The 20,516-nt window shown below is 41.3% G+C and overlaps 1 protein-coding gene across 2 annotated transcripts in view; it reads right to left on the bottom strand.

Moving 5' to 3' along the window:
* BMS1 (BMS1 ribosome biogenesis factor) overlaps positions 1 to 15,121 on the bottom strand; it is a 46,160-nt gene extending 31,039 nt beyond the window's left edge. Inside the window, exons 1-11 of one of the 2 annotated variants that reach the window (XM_033412932.2) lie at positions 15,010 to 15,121; positions 12,920 to 13,129; positions 11,999 to 12,189; positions 10,917 to 10,996; positions 7,258 to 7,446; positions 6,479 to 6,621; positions 5,618 to 5,739; positions 5,113 to 5,306; positions 3,919 to 4,058; positions 1,131 to 1,891; positions 814 to 915 (exon numbers count right to left, since the gene is read on the bottom strand). In XM_033412932.2, coding sequence (XP_033268823.1) covers positions 814 to 915; positions 1,131 to 1,891; positions 3,919 to 4,058; positions 5,113 to 5,306; positions 5,618 to 5,739; positions 6,479 to 6,621; positions 7,258 to 7,446; positions 10,917 to 10,996; positions 11,999 to 12,189; positions 12,920 to 13,095 — 2,098 coding nt within the window. In that variant the 5' untranslated portion in view covers positions 13,096 to 13,129; positions 15,010 to 15,121. Of the gene's footprint in view, positions 1 to 813; positions 916 to 1,130; positions 1,892 to 3,918; positions 4,059 to 5,112; positions 5,307 to 5,617; positions 5,740 to 6,478; positions 6,622 to 7,257; positions 7,447 to 10,916; positions 10,997 to 11,998; positions 12,190 to 12,919; positions 13,130 to 14,783; positions 14,967 to 15,009 lie in introns of those variants that run through there. The other variant, XM_033412933.2, reaches the window with a different exon arrangement.
* Positions 15,122 to 20,516: the final 5,395 nt, after the last annotated feature.

The following is a 20,516-nucleotide window of genomic DNA, read 5'->3' as shown; positions in this document are numbered from 1 at the left end:
GCCCCTGAGCGCATCAGCCACAGACACAGAAAGGCCGTGGAACTACTGCTGAGCAGCTCTGGAGGACATCTGCCCTCCTGCAAGGCAGCAGCAAAGTGTCCTCTGAGGAGGGAGAATACTGGGGGATGGGGCAGGGAGGGGACATTTAAAGACAGAGCTTTCAATTATCATAAAGAGTTTCTCTTGAAGAGTGCTGAGTCTCTAATCACTAAGAGTACTTAGACAAAACCTGAATGGAAGTCAGTAAATACCAACCCCCGATTCTATGCTCCTACCTCACATATACTCCTTGGCCTTGTTCTAACCATACAGTAAATAGGGACCACAATATCAGGTTCACCACTTTATTTTCTGCATTACTGAGTCAAGCTCTTTCCAAAAAGAACATATAGACAAATTTAATAAAATATAAAATCAGAGGAGAAAGGCAAAAGGAAAAAACAGAATGAGTAATACAGAGCACTCATTCTCAGAGAGGAAAAAACACCTTTTCAGGCAGAATTATTTTTCTGGTACTAAATTCTACAAAAAAATTCATGAAGGATTTTCTACAGGGGGTACAAAATGACATAATGAAGACTATTCTTATCAAAAGTTTTATGGCAAACCCATAAATCTACTTTGTACGACTGATTTACGGTCCTCATGAGCTGATGATTAAAAACATCTGCCAAATATAAACTATGACGCCCAGGAATATCTTATGGATATCAAAAGTACCACCCAAATCCTCTAACCAATTTCTTCATCTCCTTTTCAGAAAATAGTCTAAGAAACTAAAATGTTTCTAGATCTGAACCAGAGCTCCTTTACCTGTCCCATAAATGAGCTTTCGAAGGTTTGGAGTTGTTTGTTGCTGCCTCAGAAAGGCCTCAGCTGCCTTCCTGGAAAGGTCTTCCTTCCACTTGAGGGCACCTGAAAGGACCAACACAGACATCAGTTAATTCTGTTTGTCTGTCCTCTCTGCTTCAAGCTCATCACTCATTCATCCTGAAATCCTTTAATGAGGTGTAATACTTGAACAGTTAACAAAGTCTCCAAAACAGCAGACCCCAAATGGTAGACATTCTATTTGTAGAACATTTTCAGTGCCAAGTTTGTAACGGCAGTTAAATTAAATTTAAGCATACCTGAAGTTTCTGTGGAATAGTCATTTTCTTCCTTATAATCTTCTTCCTCTCTGAGTAAGTCTTCTATATCACAGGTCTCATCAGTTAAGTTCTCTGACCCCAGTTTCTGACTACTGACCACTTGAGAAGGCTTTGGAAACTTTTCCCTAATAACCTCTTCATTTTCTGAGTCCTCCTCCTCTGTACTGAGAGAGTTTTCTTCAGATTCATCTTCAGATGCAAATGCCTCTTCAGCTGTGCAATGACCTGAATCTGAAGTGGTGAGGGTTGCTTTTTTCATTGTCAAAGACTTCTCCAGATTCAAACTATCACTCAGATCATTAGTTTGTAACAGTCCTGGCTTACCACCTTCTCTAACAGCTTTTGATTCTAAAATATCCCTCTCTTCCTCTGCAGTGGAATCCTCTTCTTCAATGCTTTCATCAGCTTCCTCTGTTGCTTCTTCTACTGAGCTTCTCTCAAGGTCATCATCACTGTCAGCAAACGCTGGCAAATCCACCTCAACGTCTTCTTCCATCTCAAGTTTTTGCCGTTTGATACCTTTACCAGACATATACTGTTTACCAGTCATTTCAGCATCTTCCCCCTCTTCTGTTTCATCATCACTAGAGCTATTTTCCAACCTGTCACCTTCAGACATTTCTTTATCATCTTCATCATCACTATCTCCAGAATCATCTTCTTCATCTCCAAAAATGGCTTTCCGACGCACTCGGCCAGTTTTTAAATCCACCTGCTTTTCCTCTTTTGGCATCCACAGCCTATATTAAAGAGAAAATGCAAAATAATTCCGTTTGTATAACAACCAGCTAATCTGCAAGTCAATAAATATGCAAAGAAATAGAAAATAATGTCAAGGAATGGTTTTAAATGACATAGCATATAAAAGAATGATGTGATGAATACTGGAATAGTTAATAAGCAAACTCATGCATATTTCCATAATACCACTCTACAAAAGAACTTATAGAGAAAATAAAGAGATAACCTTTATTAAAAAACGTCTAATTTTAGAAAGAAACTGCTCAAAAGGGAAGTGAGTGCTTAATAGATCTTTTAGAAGACCCATTAGTTCCAAGCTTGAAACACATGATCCTTAGAGAAATGGCTGACTGCAGGTCCAAGGCAGGGAAAGTACAAAATAAGCCTGGAACATCCTGCTGTCAGAAAGCAAAAAGTGCTCAAGCACTAACAGGGACACACCAAAAGGACACAGAAGACAGACTGAAGGGACAATGTAAGCATCACAAAGACTAGTGATAGCAATGGGATAATAACAAATATTTTTTTAAAACTCCATTCGTCAACAGTGATACTAAAATAAAGGGGTGAAAGCTCTTTGTTAAAGAATGCCAGGGCTTCCCTGGTGGCGCAGTGGTTGAGAGTCCGCCTGCCGATGCAGGGGACACGGGTTCGTGCCCCGGTCCGGGAAGATCCCACATGCCGCGGAGCGGCTGGGCCCGTGAGCCATGGCCGCTGAGCCTGTGCGTCCGGAGCCTGTGCTCCGCAACGGGAGAGGCCACAACAGTGAGAGGCCCGCGTACTGCAAAAAAAAAAAAAAAAAAAAAAAAAAGAATGCCAGCTAACGAATGGAGAAGGAATAACTGACTAAGAATATTCCCATTTTGAAATCACCAATGCAATGCTTGATAAAGAAAAATCATCAAGATGCCAAAAATATGGGATGAAATAAAAACTATCAAGCTATTTAATGTAACAGTATTATATAAAACTGTAAAAAAAACAATTAGAAAAATACTAAAAATTGTACTAAAAGAGAATGGATAAGTTTGAACACATCAATAATAACAAAATGATGACTATATATAAGAAACTATATAGAAAAAGGAAATGTTCACAATATAGATATAAAAATTTTACCTGTATTATAACTGTAACTATGTTAGAATATCCATGTACACAAGGATAATTACAGGAATGCTCAAAAATGAAAAGAGCTAATAATAATGATCATAATAACAGGGATATTTTAGTGATACTTCTTAACTGTCAGGCACCATGATAAGTAGCTTATGTGCACTATTGTGTTTAATCATCACAACTCCTGTGAGATATTAGGAAATTAATTGATTTCCTCAAACTAGTAGGCCCACTGCACTTAATTACCATGCTATACCATCTGCTAGTTAGAGGGCAGCAGACGATTTTTTTCCAAAAAATTTTTCCTGCTTTTGTACATACTTATAATAAATGATACATTAGATGATCTCAATCATTTTCAGACTAATTTTTATTGGCAGTCGTAAACCACTACAATAAAACCAAAATATCCACTATGTATAAATATACAAATTCCCAACCCAGACTGATAATAATTCACATAAGCCCTATATTAGTGGAAATTAAGCCACAGGAGATATTGCAACACAATCTAAGTAAAAATTTTAGAGACAAGGTATGTGGCTTCTGGACAGCAACCTGAAAAAGCTCCCTGACTCTGCTTGTTATTTTGGCCGTTAAAATAAAGCCAAGTGGCCTCAGGACTCCTAAGAAACAAAAGCAACCTATGGAAAAGGTTTTGTGAAATTTAAGGAATATTCTGAGTTTGTTAAAAAACTGAATCCTTCATATGATTTCAAGAAAATACTTCCATGTAATGTCACATAAGTAAAGAGCCCTCAGAAATACAAGCATGTACAAAGCAAAAAGCAAAACCAAACCACCTGGAATGAATCCCACCAAAACGTTTTATGATGGCAGAATGATGTATGATATAACCTTATGTAATATAATTTTTTTTTTAAGAACACAAAAACAGCACACTTACCCTTGATTATCTATATCCTCTGACACCAGTGGTTTGGAATCAGAAAACAGTGTCACTCTACTTGAAGCCATCTTGGCATCAATAGTGGAATGGGTGGAAATGAGACTCTGGACCAGTTCATGGGTGGGCCTCACCTCCTCCTGTCAAGGTCACCAAGAAAGGGAAAGTGAGGAATGCACAAGGATTCTGAAGAAAAATACACTGGTTTCAATCAGTTTCTCAAAATTACCTTAAACACAGTTCCTGAGAACCTTTCTTACTGCCTCAAAAAAAAAAAAAAAGACGAAGAAAAAGAAGAAGTCTTACAAGGCCTAAAATTGATCTCTTGTCCTCATTAAACTTTTCCAAAGTGCATGGAGTATACAGTCTGATAACCTAAATACTGTGTTGCCAATACTACAGAAAGCATTTACAGAAAAATCCCATTTCAGAACAGTCAAAGAAATAAAAATCTGGAGTCTATATTTTTTAAAAATCTGTTACCTTTGATACAAAAATTGCACTTCAAGGAATTTACTGCATAAAAAGACCCCTCCCAGTGGGCAAAGCTGCATATGCGAAGGCACTCACTATAGTACTTGCTCAAACCAGGGGAAACTGGGACTGAGCCCCATAGCCCTCCAAGGATTGGTTCAGTAAACAAAGTTTATCTATACAATGAAATACTACACAGCTATGAAAAAACTGAAGCAGTTCTATGAATACTAACAGGGGAAAAACAGATTCACATATTCTTAGATGCCCTCAAAAAGTTGCAAAAGCATTTACAGTTGGATCCCATATAACAAATACTATTTCTAACACACACACAAATACCATATATATGGTATCTGCAAATAATATATAATAATTTAGATATATAATCTAAATAAATATGTATATGTTTAGAGAAAAACAGAAAAAAAAAAGAGAATGACCAAAGAGAGCTAGAAAACATATTGATTTTATATGATGAGAAATGGGAAGTACAGGCACCAAACTGCTTCCAAAGCTCACACTGGGGACATGGGATCCCCTGTGTGTCTCGGCAGCAGGAAAGTATGGAGGATGTGACTTTTACTTTCTGCTTGGTGCAATTTAAGTATATTGAACATTTACAATATGCACTGTGGCCTTTATCATAAATGTGACTAAAGATAAAAAGCTTCAGTAAATAAAAGGTGACTACATAACTTCCCGTGACTTCCCTCTCACCGATTCCTGGAAGCCATGGCTGCCCCCAAGGTCGACATAGACCGCATCTTTGTCATACAGCACACCACCAACTCCAGAGAAAGGTGCATACACCAACTTCTCCTTCTCATTTAAACAGCGCTTCTTTTGCTGTTCAGGAAGGGCACAGGGGTCTGGGAGGAAACTGACGTCACTCACAGCAAAATCTCCTACACCTGGAAGGCAGACACAGGAAGACAGCTTCAGCTGACAAGTCACTGGTGGCAGAAATGGCCCACAGTCGGAAGGCTTCAACCACAACAAGGGCACGGTTTGACACTAGCACTGTATCTCTTTAGCTAAACACCATCAGAGCAGAGGAAATTTGGTCAACTCAACACCTTGGGTGGCCAATGCAGAGCTGAGTTAACTCTTAAAACCTCCAGGAAGATGGCTCTATCTTGTTTGGCCATTTTTCAGTTTTCCTGAGAAATGAAGTCATCCCAAGAGTTTTACAAATATAGTATATTTTACAACAAAAGGATACCTGGTATGTGAATTTGGCTTTTATTTTTCAAGTGTCCTCCTCTTAGATAACCATAAAGAGACACCTTTCGGTCACACTTGATATTTGTTCGAATATCTTCTGGGTTTGTCAAATCTTCCATCCTAGAAAAATAAAACCCAATTATATGGCAGAAATAAATGTCATAGTTCTTGTTCCTCTCTTCACATTTCAGTGATTTATCACATTCAGTAATCCACTACACATATTGTTTAGAAAAGTACAGAAAATACAGAAATCAGGGAGCAGAGTTCACCATCTACCAGGGGCAAAGGAAAAACACATGACTGCATCTCTCTCAGGCTCTACAGGATACACATTCCACAAGCAAGACACCAAAAATGGGAAACAACATGGGCCTGGAGTTGAGGAAAAGTAGAGAACATATCCAGAAAAATCATTTATGGAAGAAGATTAAGCTTTGACCTGGATTTTTTAGTGTGGCTTGGATTTTGGCAGGTGGAGAAAGGGTTTTCCAGGCTGACAAAATATATGAAAAAAGCATAGAGGAAGGAAAGCACAGGGCACATCTGAGTGACTGGAGTACCACGGTCCAAAGGCAGCATCACTGAAAATTAAGGATAAAAAAGCAGGATGGGGCCCACATCCTGTAGCCTTAAATGCTTCAGAATCCTCACATTTTTCTAAACATTTCATACTTTACTCCTGAAGCCACAGCATCTTTAAGTAATGATACAAAAAAAGTAGATATTTTCCATCAAGTATAGTTCTCTCACCACTATTCAATAATAAGACAAAATAAGCTCTATTATTGTTCTTTTCCAAACTTTTTAGCTTTGAAACATATGGGTCAGGAAGAAAAAGTTTGCATTCACTTTTTACCTGTCTGCCAGGATATAAGGGTGAGAAGTCTGCCATGTAAGAGGCCTAAACTTCATAACTGTTATAAAACGGCCCAGATTGTGAATTTCTTGGTTTTGATATTCTCCGTGTACCATTCCAGAAAGGTAAAATAGCTTGGCACCCTAAATATTAAGAAAAACAAAAAGTTAAATTTCAATGAAATTCTTGTCAACACTGCACCAAAATAAAGGTCTTTAAATAAGAAGCAATCCTAAGAAAGGGAGACTTCTAGTGACCCACTATGCCAATGCTTCCAGAACTTCTCTGGCTTCTTTCAGGACTCATCTTTTTAGGGCTTTGTATGAACAGAACTGCAAATATATTTAGTTTCAAGTCAAGCAGTGGCATCTATCTGGAGTATGGATATATAAGGAACAGTGAGGCTCCTGGGCACAGAAAATATTTTATGACCGATGGGACACAACACAGTAGTATGGGGGAGAGGAAGGAGAGGCAGTATGTGTGCGCTATAGTTCCTGGTCCTGTAACAAGGAAAAACTTTGGACAAATTCTATTAAATCACAAATCCAAAATACTTAGAGCCAGACACTGCCTGGTCCTGGGGGATGCAGAGACAAATGAGACACATCAAGAGGTCCGGAATAAAGACTATCTCAAGGAAATATTCTAGGGACTATGAACAGATATAATAAGGAAACTAAGGAGGTGATCCTGTAAAGATGTTTGTTAATCTCTCCCACTCATTCTATTTTTAAAGGATTAGAGTGTTAGTATTCAATAACTAATTCGCTTCCTACCGGGTAGACTTCTGTCCAGAACCTGTGTTTTAGTCGCTTCTTTGTCTTCTTCAGTTGCTTATTATACTTAAAGGAATCTAGGTGAGTGAGAACGCCCATAATTTTAGGAAAGCCATGTACTTGACAGATGTTTAGGAACTCGAACGTTTCCATTTCAAACCCAAAGCTGGCATCTATAAGCATCAGAACCTAAAAACAGAAGACACAATTTCTCAAGGAGGCTACCCAAAATAGACCATCACCAAACTATGGCTCATGAGCCAAATCTGGCCCATCGCTTGTTTTATAACTAAAGTTCTATTGGAACGCAGCCAGGTTGACTTATTTACATGTTGTCTACACCTACATCTGTGCTACAACCACAGTTCAGTGATTGTAATAGAAACTGGGACCTACAAAGCCTAAAATATCTACTATCTGGCCCTTTATAGAAAAAGTTCACCAACTCCTGCTCTAGACTAAATTAAATGATTATTTAGGGAATCACCATGATAGAGAAAACACTATCCTTTGACTTGCTCTAAAAGGCAACCTTGACACAGTCTCAACCATGTTTCAAGAATGTGCATATATGAGAAATAACTTAGAAAGGGCCAGATCTAATTTGGCCCTTACCTGAAAAATCCTCACTTCAAGAAATAAAATTTGTTTGTTTGTTTGTTTTTTGTGGTACACGGGCCTCTCACTGTTGTGGCCTCTCCCGTTGCAGAGCACAGGCTCCGGACGTGCAGGCTCAGCGGCCATGGCTCACGGGCCCAGCCACTCCGTGGCCTGTGGGATCTTCCCGGACCGGGGCACGAACCCACGTCCCCCGCATCGGCAGGCGGACTCCCAACCACTACACCACCAGGGAAGCCCAAGAAATAAAGTTTTTTGTCAGGTGTTCTTAAGCCAAATAACAGATCTCTAACAAGGAAACCAAATAACAGATCTCTGATATCCAAAAGAATGGGAGGAAGTGGTAATCAATGAAACACATCAAAAACACGAAGAAAGCCAAACATCTTTGTTTCAATCTCCTCAGGGGAAAAAAAGTTTTCCACTGGGAAGTATGTAGTAAGAAAGCTCTACCTTAGAAGTTAATTGGTAACATGCAATTGCTCAGAAACTAAAAAAGTCTACCAGTTCAGAACTGAGTCAAAGGATAGTCATGGATGGTAATCTGTAAGAAAATATAAGTACATAAGACCAATTTTTAAAATTTATACTCTTCAAACATGCAAAACAATTTCATAGTTGATTCCTAGCGACTTAAGACATCTTTGTCCTCATCTTTCTGTAGCTAACTAAAAATAACTGGAAAAAAAGAACAGAAAAACTTAATCTTTGATTAAACTAGAGAACATTCATTATCCTAAACCACAAAATACATGAAGGTGGACCACTGAGCATTGAGAGGAAGCATAGCTGTGTGGGCTGGCTGTGGAGTATTCCTACACCCCATTTGATACCATGGCGTGACAAGTTGCAAGCAATCGGTTGTAGAGTCAGAACAGGTGGGTGGCAAACAGTCCCTGAGCTGACAATCTTTGTCGACTAAAGATAAGTAAAGCCTCTATTACTCCTCCAATGTTCATACATGTATACGCACACACACACACACAAGTGCGAATCCATGTACTGTGTGCCTTCGCCGTGACTTCGGAAGCTTTATAACCCAGAACAGAGCAATCAACATTAAGCTAGGCTGGGCTTCCCTGGTGGTGCAGTGGTTAAGAATCTGCCTGCCAACGCAGGGGACATGGGTTCGAGCCCTGGTCCGGGAAAACCCCACATGCCGTGGAGCAACTGGGCCCGTGCGCCACAACTACTGGGCGTGCGCTCTAGAGCCCAAGCGCCTAGAGCCCACGCACCTGGAGCTCATGCTCCGCAACAGGAGTAGCTACTGCAATGAGAGGCCCGCACACCGCAACCAAGAGTAGCCCCCGCTCGCCGCAACTAGGGAAAGCCCGCACACAGCAACAAAGACCCATTGCAGCCAAATATAAATAAAATGAAAATAAAAAAAACAAAAAAAAAATTAAGCTAGGCTAAGTAAATAATGGTACATACAACAGAACACTTAAAAATAATGAGGTTGAACTTAGTGCTTATTTTATACCTCCAAGATATACTAAGTGAAAGAAAGCAAAGCACAGAACACTGTGTATGATAAACAGTGTGTGCTTTAAAAGGGTTATATGTGTATTTATATACGTATCTGGAAAATACTGCTGAGGGGGACTGAGAGACTAGGGGTCAGAGCAAGGAAAGCAAAATCATGCATCGTGCATACCCTGTAGCACAGTTTGAGTATCTTACCAAATGCATGTGTTCCTTTTTAAATCTTAAAAAGATGTATTTGAAAGGCATCTTTCTTAATATGTGTATGCTTTTAAGATTAGTATACAATATATGTTACATAAAAGAGAAACTAATGACATGCTGAACTCTTTCAATCATTTCAAGTACACAAGATTTAATAAGTTTATACTATTTTGTGTTGGCAATAACACATTTATTTTTATTAATGGCAGCATTACATATTCAAAATTTGAATGGTACTTATTTTCTGATATTAAGATGGTACAACTGTAACATCTATATTAAATTACTTTTTATTTTAGTTTTAGGAGACTTCCTGAGTCAAAGGGTAAAATCTGTAGCTCATTGTCCCAAACAGCTCTTCAGAGGTGTTAAATAAAAAAAAAAAAACCAACGAGGTATCCGTTACCCCGCACTTCCTAATCAATATGGTTTAATTTTTTTTTCCTTTTTGGCTTATTTTTTTTTTTTTTTTTTTGCGGTACGCGGGCCTCTCACTGCTGTGGCCTCTCCCGTTGCGGAGCACAGGCTCCGGACGCGCAGGCTCAGCGGCCATGGCCCACGGGCCCAGCCGCTCCGCGGCATGTGGGATCCTCCCGGACCGGGGCACGAACCCGTGTCCCCCGCATCGGCAGGCGGACTCTCAACCACTGCACCACCAGAGAAGCCCTATTTTTGCTAGTTTTAAAGGTAATTAACAGACATTAACATTTCTGTAAATGCAATCAAGGCTGTACAATTTCCAGATGCTGAGTGCAGTACAGATTTTCTATTATAAACTCTGACAACTTCTCAAGGGTAATCCATGAGATTTTTTACCCAATATGGTAAAAAGATCCATATTTTATCATAATCATTAAGAACAGAGTTTCTGGCACCATCAAGAGCAGAATTCTCATCCTCAGAAAAATTGCTTAAATTCTGGGAGCCTCGACTTCATCATACGTAAACTAGAGATAACACCTACTTACCTCTAAGGCATACTGGGGGATTAGATGAGCTAAATTTGTAGAAAGCTGTTAGCACAGTGCCTAGTAAGGGTCCAAGAAATGGTACTATTATAAACTTGTATGTATATATGCATATCTTAATGAGCTTTTATTAGCTACATTCATTAAAGGTTTTCTCTGACCTACGGTCTACTTTTAGATTTCAGAATACATTTCACTATGCACATTCTATTTTTACTATAACAATTATTGTCATCATCAATTCAAACACATCTTTTGTATCCCTGATGATACTCATCATTTTTTTAATAATCTTAAATCTTTCTTCCCTTCAACATGGGATAAATAACTTATCACATTGCTGTAAATCCCCATCAGAAACCCATGCTGCCCCCAATGACTTACCAAATCCGCTACTTTAGCCAGATCAATCATCATGTTAATGTCACATCCACATTCAATAATGGTGAGTCTGCGCTTTTTACCTATAAGTGAAAAGATGAAAATTTTACTTTTAAAAAGCCTTGGAAAAAAATCTGTTAACTCTAATTATTATTTTTAATTGCATCTAGTAAAGCACCTTGTACATTCACAAGAGTATGCCAGAAGTTCATTTTTATAGGAGAAAACTGATCAAATAAAGTAAATATCAAATAAAGTAAATTAGTTTTCTTGTTAGGTTCTCTAATTTTAAAATAATATCAAAGGCCTACCCATAGGAATCAAGTGCTCAAATAGGTAAAATTCCAACTGGAATGGGCAGACAAGTAGGCTTCATGATGGCTGTGATCCTACTGTTCAGCAGTGGGCCAAAGCTTCTATCTCTATCAAAGCTTCCCCTGTTCTCACTACAGCGAAAAAACCCTCAAACCTAATGCAACAGAATGTTCATGGAGCAATCATTATTTCAAATTAAGCTAAAAACAAATCAGTCAAAATGATGGGAATGCCTTAAAGAAAAAGAAAAGCCTCAATCCAACTATATTATTACTATGAGAAGAGATTTCAGATTCTACCACTGCCATCTGGGAACTTGTTTCATCCTCCCTCAGACTTTAGAAACATCACCATTTCCCAGAGCAGACAAGTTCTCACAGGAAAAAGAAAGGAAAAACTCCCTCACTTCCACAAGAACGTGGCTTCAGGAGGGCAAACAGGTGCACCTGGTACATAGCAGGTACTCATTATCTGTTAAATGAAGGTGCTCACCATAACCAAGCCAGCCTGCCCAGGCCTGCCAAGCCTTTCAGAGGAGCACAGCTGGCAAATCCATGCAACAGTTACAATAGGTATACATCTACACCATTATTATCTCTGGGAATCTATCCTTTTCTGAAGCTACAGCCACCTTAATAAAAGTACAAGAGCAGTAACATGGAGTGACAATATTACTTTACCATTTACCAGTGAAGAAAATGTTAAACAAAGACATGCATGTCCCACAGATGACAACACCTGCCATGTCAGTCTGTGACAGCACCTCCTACCTGACACGATTGTCACAGGGCCTCTGATCTCTGTCAGCTTCTGCCTGGTAAAGTTCCGAATGAGGCACTGGATCAAAGTGCTCTTTCCAACTTTTGGAGGCCCCATCACCACTACCACTATTGGTGGGGGCTCTAGTGGAGTTCGATCAACCACTGGAATGTGATGCTTTTTTGTCTTCAAATCCTGAGTCCTATTTGTTTAAAAAAAAAAAAAAAGTAAATTCACTTTCAAAATATAAAAGGCATCATCCCTAGAAGCACAAACTTTAAAGAGAGCAGAACAGACAATATGTGAATACAATTAGCTTGTTAACTTCTGGCGCCAATCCAAATAACCACTTCAGTAAATATATACAACACAATAGCAGAGCTGAAAACTATATACACCTTAAATCTGATTGCCTTATTAGTTGACTTTAATAGTTTAAAAAGAAAACAAGAGGCAAACATGGAGGCAGTGTACCATAATAAATAAAAGGAGAGACTATTGGGTTAAATTTGGCTCTCCTACTAGGAGAAGTTAATTCAATAATGTTTAAAGTACACTGCCTTTAAAGTACATATAATAAGGACCCATTAAATAAAGCTGTTTAATACTACATACTCCAATTATATGAAACATATCCAGAAAATAACACAAGCACACCTGTTACCATAGAGATTGTTTAAAGTTTACAAACAAAACAAATTCTATAAAGAAAAACTCTTTTTCTCTTGGACAAAAGAACCCAATCAGTGTGCAGATGCTGGAGGCAAAGTGACATCCACAGCAAAGACTTCTCACATTTCAGTATAAGAAATATGACTTGCACCTCCATGTCCTTCAGAGTTGGAACAGACTCATGAATCCAAACCTCTGGAGAGGCTCCTACTAGTTAAAAAGAATAATTGGAAGAACCACTAGACTCCAGCTAAACATACCTGTGAAAGGACCTCGCCATCCGCACAGCAGACTGGACTGCAAATGCTTTGGGGTTTCGCTTCCGGGCATCTTCCTCATCTCCAATTTGGAGATCCTGCAGACGACGTTTCTTCTTCTTTTCAGCTTTGGGCCCACTGTTTTTCTTTCTATGTTTCTTCTGGTCCTTAGTCTCCATAGTAGCTTTTTACCAATCCACAACTAACTCTAACCTACGGTGAGTTGGGTGGGGGCAGGGGAAGCATTTTACAATCCAGAAAACACACAGAGAAAAACAGTAAATTTCATTTACTTCTTTACGAAGAGATATATATTTGTTTACCCAACAGGTGTGGAAACTGCTTAATATTATCCCGACTTTTGGCACTTCCCTGGTGGCGCAGTGGTTAAGAATCCGCCTGCCAATGCAGGGGACACGGGTTCGAGCCCTGATCTGGGAAGATCCCACGCGCCGCAGAGCAGCTAAGCCCGTGTGCCACAACTACTGAACCTGAGCTCTAGAGCTCGCGAGCCACAACTACTGAGCCCTTGTGCCGCAACTACTGAAGCCGGCATGCCTAGAGCCCGTGGTCCGCAACAAGAGAAGCCACCGCAACGAGAAGCCCGTGCACCGCAACGAAGAGCAGCCCTCGCTCACTGCAACTAAAGAAAGCCCGGGCGCAGCGACGAAGACCCAACGCAGCCAAAGACAAATAAAATAAAATAATTATCACCAATTTCACTTATCTCTATTATGCTATAAATTAGTTACCTCTGCTTAAGTTACTTTTTATTTGTCCTAAATGTCTACATTAGTACTGTCCGTTTCTGCAATGATGAAAATATTCTATATTTTTCAGCACAGTAGCCACCAGCCACATGTAGCTACTGAGAACTTAAAATGTACCTAGTGAAACTGAGAAACTGAATTTTAAATTTTATTTAATTTTAATTAATTCAACTCTAAATTTAAATAGCCATATGTGACTAGTGGTTACCATACTAACTCAGCCCTAAATATCAACTGGACTAATGAAGTGGCCTCCAAACTTACACTATTTTTAAGATATTTTATTCTGAAAAACTAAATCATTTTAACAACCCTCCAACATAATAGCAGTATTACTTTTACAACTGTTGAATATGTAAAATTTTCAAGTTCTAATACTCATCTACATGCCTTTAAAAAACAGCAGTATCTCCGTGCGTGAGATCTGACTGACTCTGGATGATGCCTGGACACCACATGGATTTGTAGAAACCCTTACAATGATTTCTGAGAGGCCCAGGAATTTATGGCCCATAAGTGGGAAACCATTGGATTAGAGAGTTCTTTAGAAAATTGGGTCGCATACAATCTGCTGCGCTTGCTTGAAAAAAAGAAGGGGTGGGGGGGGTCACTTCATTCAATTAAGGTACTGAATTCATTTCAGTTCGATATATATCTGCATCGGCCTATAATGCACTAGGCATTGTGCATGGAGACGGCTACAGCTGCGATCTGAACTAGTGGAAGAAATATAAACCCATGTCTTCTGTACCATGCTATAAGGGCCGCATCAGAAGTCTGCACAACCGCTGGAGGTCAGCCAGAGGTTTCCCACGGACACACACCAGAGGAAACAGAAAGTCCACATATACCAGCATAATGTCAAAAAATCCTAGCCGGGAGTCAGGAGAGCTGGGTTCTAGGAATGCTTTCACTAAACAGCTGTAGAATTCCAGAGACATTATTTTTCTTCTCCACTATATTTGGGTTCCGACTTGTACTGATGCCTTCCTCCTTTTTTCGGAGTATAGGGGTGGGAAAAGCACAATTTGGAGTCCACAGATCTGGCTCCGGTTTAAGTCACCTGCTAGGATTACCCCGGTAGGAAACGACCTCACCTCTCCCTGTCACCTCCCCTCCCGGTCCCGGCTCTCTGCGTGAATTCATTCAGCACTTCTCCGGCAGGTACCAAATATGTCTGCCCGGGCCACGAGGCGCTGCCTGGGGGCAGACTGTCCGGGAGAATCGAGCGAGGACCTTACCACGCGCGCGACTCGCGACCCTCCCGGAGTCCCAGCCCCGAAGACCCCACCGCCGCCGCCTAACCCAGCACGCGACCGTTACCGGGAACGCAACTGCTGCTCCTCCTCAGGCCCGCACAGACAGCGCCGGAAACGGAAATGCAACGTACCCGAGGACTCTACACGCCGGCGGGAAACAAGGAAGCCAAAGAAAGAGAACTGCGGAGGGACGACTTTCAGGGGAAGACCGAAGGACGGCTCGTGATTGGCTGAGGGCGGACGCAGGCAAACTCTGCGCGGTGCTCTCCACCTGGAGCCCCGCCCCGCCCCGCCCCCGCTGCCGCGCCGCCGGGCGCCGCTTCGCAGCCCAGCGTCCGCACCGCACTGGTTATACCCTGAGTCTCCGAGACCTGGGTGCAGCGCACGACCGAGTTCACCCGGAGGCCGTGGTGACGGTGCGGCATGGTACCCGCTCCCTGGTTCGGGACAAAAGCCAGAAATAACACATTTATCCTGGTCATCCCGGAGTCACTGCGCCGGCCCACTCCTAAAGCCCCAGGCACTGCGTCCTCCGACTGGCCCAATGGAATAGCACTCGGCTGGGAGTCTCAGTGGTTGGTCCGCTTGCTCATCCTTAAAGATGACAGAGCTGGAGATTTCTCGGACGTCTTTAGTGCTAGGACCCTCTTTTGCTGGGACCAACAGACTCTTAGGGCAGGGACAGACCCTGACCCAGCACGAAATGCTTTGGCCTTTCTCTGTTGCAGGAAAAAGAGCTTTCCCTGGGGGATGCGCGTCTTGCCGTTTTCTTGAAGCACAGCTTTGCCTTCCCAGGGCTCTGCCCATTCCCACCTCTTGGGTGAGCTGGAATGCCCTAGTGCCTACAAAGCTAGGTACATTTTCAGAGTTTGAATCTCCCTCTTGTCTTGGAGGCTTTCTTTTCAATATGATCCCACCAAAGCACCCGAGGCTCAGTTCTTCTACCTCACAAAACTAGGCTCATCTATGCTTCATGCCTTTCCACAGCGGACCTGTTCTCTCCCTCAGCATCCCACAGGTATTCACTCTGCCTACACTACACATTCTGTGCTGTGCTTGGGAGGCTACTGTATAGGGCACACACTTCTCTCATCTGTGAAGAGCTTATAATTTTGTGACACCCTGCAACACTGTTCCCCTCACTTCTTGGAGATTTCAGTGTACAGGTACGTAATCCTTCTAACAACCTCTTGGCTCCATGAATCCCACTCCTATCCTCTTTCTTACCTCAGACTCTCACTCTCCCTCTGATCACACACCCTAGACTTTGTCCCGTTCAAGGAGTGGAACCCTGGAAGCATCCCACTATAACCACCACCTGCTTTCTTTACAGGTTACTCCCTCTAATGCCCTGAAATCAAGACTTCGTAACCCTACCCACACCTCCAACCCACATCGTACTACCTTATTCCCTTATGACTTCTCCCTCCCTAGTAACCTAGCTTAAACTCCATGGTCAATCATTATCAGCAGTGTCTTGCATCCTCAACTCCCTCACCTCCCTGTCGCCTCATCATACCTGCTTGGTAAATTGAGAGCCCTGGATAAAGCCAGTTGCCCATCTACTCCATACTACAGCAGTGCATGGCTGGAGGAAAACCCAGAACCATGCTGACTACCCTCACTTTAATAATTCTAACTTTGCCTGGTCTATGCCATTCTTCTAAATGTGTATTTCACACCTCCTCTTCCCTCTTCAATCCTTCTCACCACCTCCCCCTTCCTTGCTTTCTACTTCACTGAGAAAATGGAAGTGGAGACTCCCGCCACCAAAGACTTCCACCACATCCAGCTGTGTCCCTCTCTGCTGCCTGCCTGTTACTGTAGATGAACTACCCCTGTGTCCACCTAAAGGAATTCTGTACTTGAGTGCTGGATCCCATCATCCCTTACTACTCCAGAGCGTCACTCCAGCCCGTCTATTCTCTCCCCAGCATCATCAGTCTTTATTGGACTATTCCCATCACACAGCACATAGTTATTTCTCTCATCTTCAAAACAAACGAACTCCACTTGACCCCATTTCCTCTGTCTGTTACTGCACCTTTCCCCTGCTCCCCTTTGAGGCAAAATTTCACAAAAGAACTGTCAATATGTTTTCTGGTTCCTCTCCTCCTATTCTTTGATTCACTTTGCTCCCAGAATACCACCTACCACCCTGGCTGCTCCTCCACAGTGGCCTTTGCTGGTTCTCCCACTCCTGCCTGACCTATTAAAGTGACAGCCCACAGGGCTCAACCTTTGGTCTTCTTCTGTGTCTATACTTATTCCCTTGGTGATTTCATTCTGTCTTTTAGTTTTATATGCCATCTGTATCAGTCACTGATTGACTGTAACTGTGCTACAAATTCATCCTTCATTACCCACTCTGCAAAAATGGAGTTAGGCCCTTTATATTTACTTTGACACTGGTATGATGTTAGGTTTTGTCAATAGAGGGTGACGGAGAGACTTTGCAGGAGGAAGCAGTCTTTCTTCCTGGTTCTGCTGTGCTTCCTGGCTGGGCTTCTGAAGGTGGGTACTTCTCCAGGGCCAGCTCCTCCGGTATGTGGTGGCCAGCAGCCCCCCATTCCCCCATCCCAACTTCCCAGCAGTTCTGTCGTGGCGTGACTCTCCCAAGACACCGCCCCTTTCCCCAGCACCGAAAGAGGGATTTCCAACAAGTTCCAGTGGTGCAGCACCACAGGGACTCCCCTGACACTGGTAGGCCATGGCCACACCCCTCCAATGAGGTCTGGATCTCAGCGGTTGGGGGGCAAGTATGGGGCTGGGGGAGGGACCACTTACTGGGCCCTCCACCTCCACCCTAGGGTAGCGGCTGCTCCTCACATCTGCTGTTCTTATAGGCTTTAGCGTTCTCTTTACCTCTTACTAAGTCCATTACTCATTGCTCTAATTCCCTGTTGTAGTTAATAATTCTTGGGGTTTTCTGCACAGTTAATTCAGTAATTTTATATTCTCCTTTTATCATTTGTTATAAGTTTCTTAAATAAGAGAATTTCATAGGCTATGATATGTCACCAATGACATGTACAAAATAAGTTATAGGAAGAGATTATGTTTACACACACTTCAGCAATAGTGATATGGATGATTTATTCTGGAACACACTACAAGCCTTAAAATTCAGTAATTGGGAAATTAAAGGCTAAAAATATGCAGATTTGTAGCAAAACACACTGTAGAATAAATCAAATATCTCTCAGCAATGGAAAATAATAACAACCACTATTTAATTGTTAAACAGTAAAAATAGCTAACATTTATTTAGCATGTGAAAGACACCTTAGTAAGCATTTTACATTTCATCTCATTTATTCCTCACAAAACCACTGTCAGTAAGGTATATTTTTATTGTCAATTTATTACTAAGGAAAATGAGGCAAAGAGAGCTTTAGTAGCTGGTGATTTCTTAACATTGTCAGGATCAAGACTTAAACCAGGTAGTTTGACACCAAGGCTAATACAGGAGAAATGAGAAACTAATATTTCTCAAGAAAATACTGCAAACACACTGAAAACTAAGCATCTGTATTATAACTCTTCCTGTAATATTAGAAAATAGAATCCAAACTGGATTGGGCAAATGGAGAATGTATTGGTTAACAGAGCTGACAGGCCCAAGAGTATAAATTACTTCAAGAAAAGCTTGATTCAAGGGCACACATAATGGCACATCTCTCCATTTGCGGTTATGTTTTCCTTTATCATGGATTCTGTATTTAGGCTTCATTTGGTATCAAGATGGCTCTCAGCAGCCGTAAGTCCACATCCACCAGGTTAAATTTCAAAGAGGAAAGGAAAGGAGAGGGTTGAGGAAGAAGGGAAATGAGAAAGAGATACTTCCACAGAAGTCCTAGCCTGTAACTGTTGAATTGTAAAATACCATCCTGTAATAATTCCTAACATAAACTTTGCCTGTTCAAATTACAGTGTGGTTTCTTTTTCCCGATTGGACCCTGATCAATATAATATCATTTGCCAACGACTCCCAAATTTGTATCAATGACTCAGACCTCTCTCCTGAACTCCAGCCACCTCCCTGACAATCCAGCTGGATGTCAAATAGACATCTCAAACGTAACAGGCCCTAATGGAACTAATGATCTTCTCTCTAACCGGCTGCCCAGCTTTTATCTCAGGTGATGACAGTTCTGTCCATAAACATGATTAGGCCAAACGCCGTGGACACATCCTGGCCTCCTCTCTTTTTCTATCCTCCATATCCAACCTGTCAGGAAATTCCTGTTGATCCTACCTTTAAAATATAACCAGTATCCAACCACGTATCACCATCTCCAATATTCCTGCTCTGGGCTGAGCCCCATCTTACCACACATGGGTTACTGCACGACCTCTTAGTCCTCCTCCAACCACCCTTACCCTTGCACAGTCACTTCACAATGCAGCAGCCAGAGTGATCCTGTAAAAACGTAAGGCATCAATCGCAATTTAAACTGGTATAAACATCTTGGAAGATGGTTTGACATATCTATTATTACTGAGCACACACCTACTCTACAAGCCAGCGACAAATATATACTGAAAGACATGTACAAGAATGTTCATAGCATTGTCCAAACTTGGAAAACCCCAAAAGTCCATCAATAGAAGCAGGAATAAACTATAGTATGTTCATACAATGGAATAATTCGTAACAATGAAAATAAGCTGCCTTGAGCAACAACACAGATGATACTTAGCAAAAGAAGACACAAGAGAATATGTTGTATGACTCCATTTATATAAAATTTGAAACTAGGCAATAGAAGTCAAGATAATTTACTTTTGTAGAGGAGGGGATGTATGACTAGGTTGGGCCCTGGGGACAGCTTCTCGAATGCCAGTGACGTTCTCTTTCCTCATCTGGTGCTAACTGATGGGTATGTTTACTTTGTAAATATTTATTGGGCTGTACACTTGTGCTTTGTGTGCTTTCTGAGTGTATATTATATTTAATTTTCAAGTTTATAAAACAAGTAAGATCATGTCATTCATCTGCTCAAAGCCCTTCAACGGCATCCATTTCACTTCAGGAAAAAGTCAAAATCCTTACAATAACCTCCCAGCTCTGCAGACTTCGGTCCCATCTTCTCAGACCTCATTTCCTATTACACTCTCCTTACGCTCACTGGACTTCAGTGCCACTGGCCTCCTTGCTCTTCCTTGAAGATGCAGGCATGTTCCTGCCTTTGAGTCTCTGCACTGGTTTCTCTTCCTTCAGATATTCATGTAGCCAGTTCCTTCACCTCCTTTAAGCTTTTGCTCAACTGTCCCCTCTCTCTGAAGCCTTTTCTGACTTCCTACCCTCACCCCCAGTGCTCTTATCCTGACCTAATTTTTATAGCATTTATCACCTTGAAACATACAAACATGTAATTAACTATCTCTCTCTGCTAAAGGCAGGGAATTTTGTATGTTTTATTCACTGGTACAAGTGGCTAGAACAGTGCCTGGCATATATAATACCTGTTTGTTGAATAATAAATGGATTTAAATGAAAATGTGGTGGCATCTTCTGACATGATCCCAATGACCCCCACCCGCTGGTATTCACACCTTTGAATTCAC

This window comes from Orcinus orca, chromosome 14, assembly GCF_937001465.1.
Source record: "Orcinus orca chromosome 14, mOrcOrc1.1, whole genome shotgun sequence".
NCBI classification, from domain to species: domain Eukaryota; kingdom Metazoa; phylum Chordata; class Mammalia; order Artiodactyla; family Delphinidae; genus Orcinus; species Orcinus orca.
This window is presented reverse-complemented; position numbering and strand designations above follow the sequence as displayed.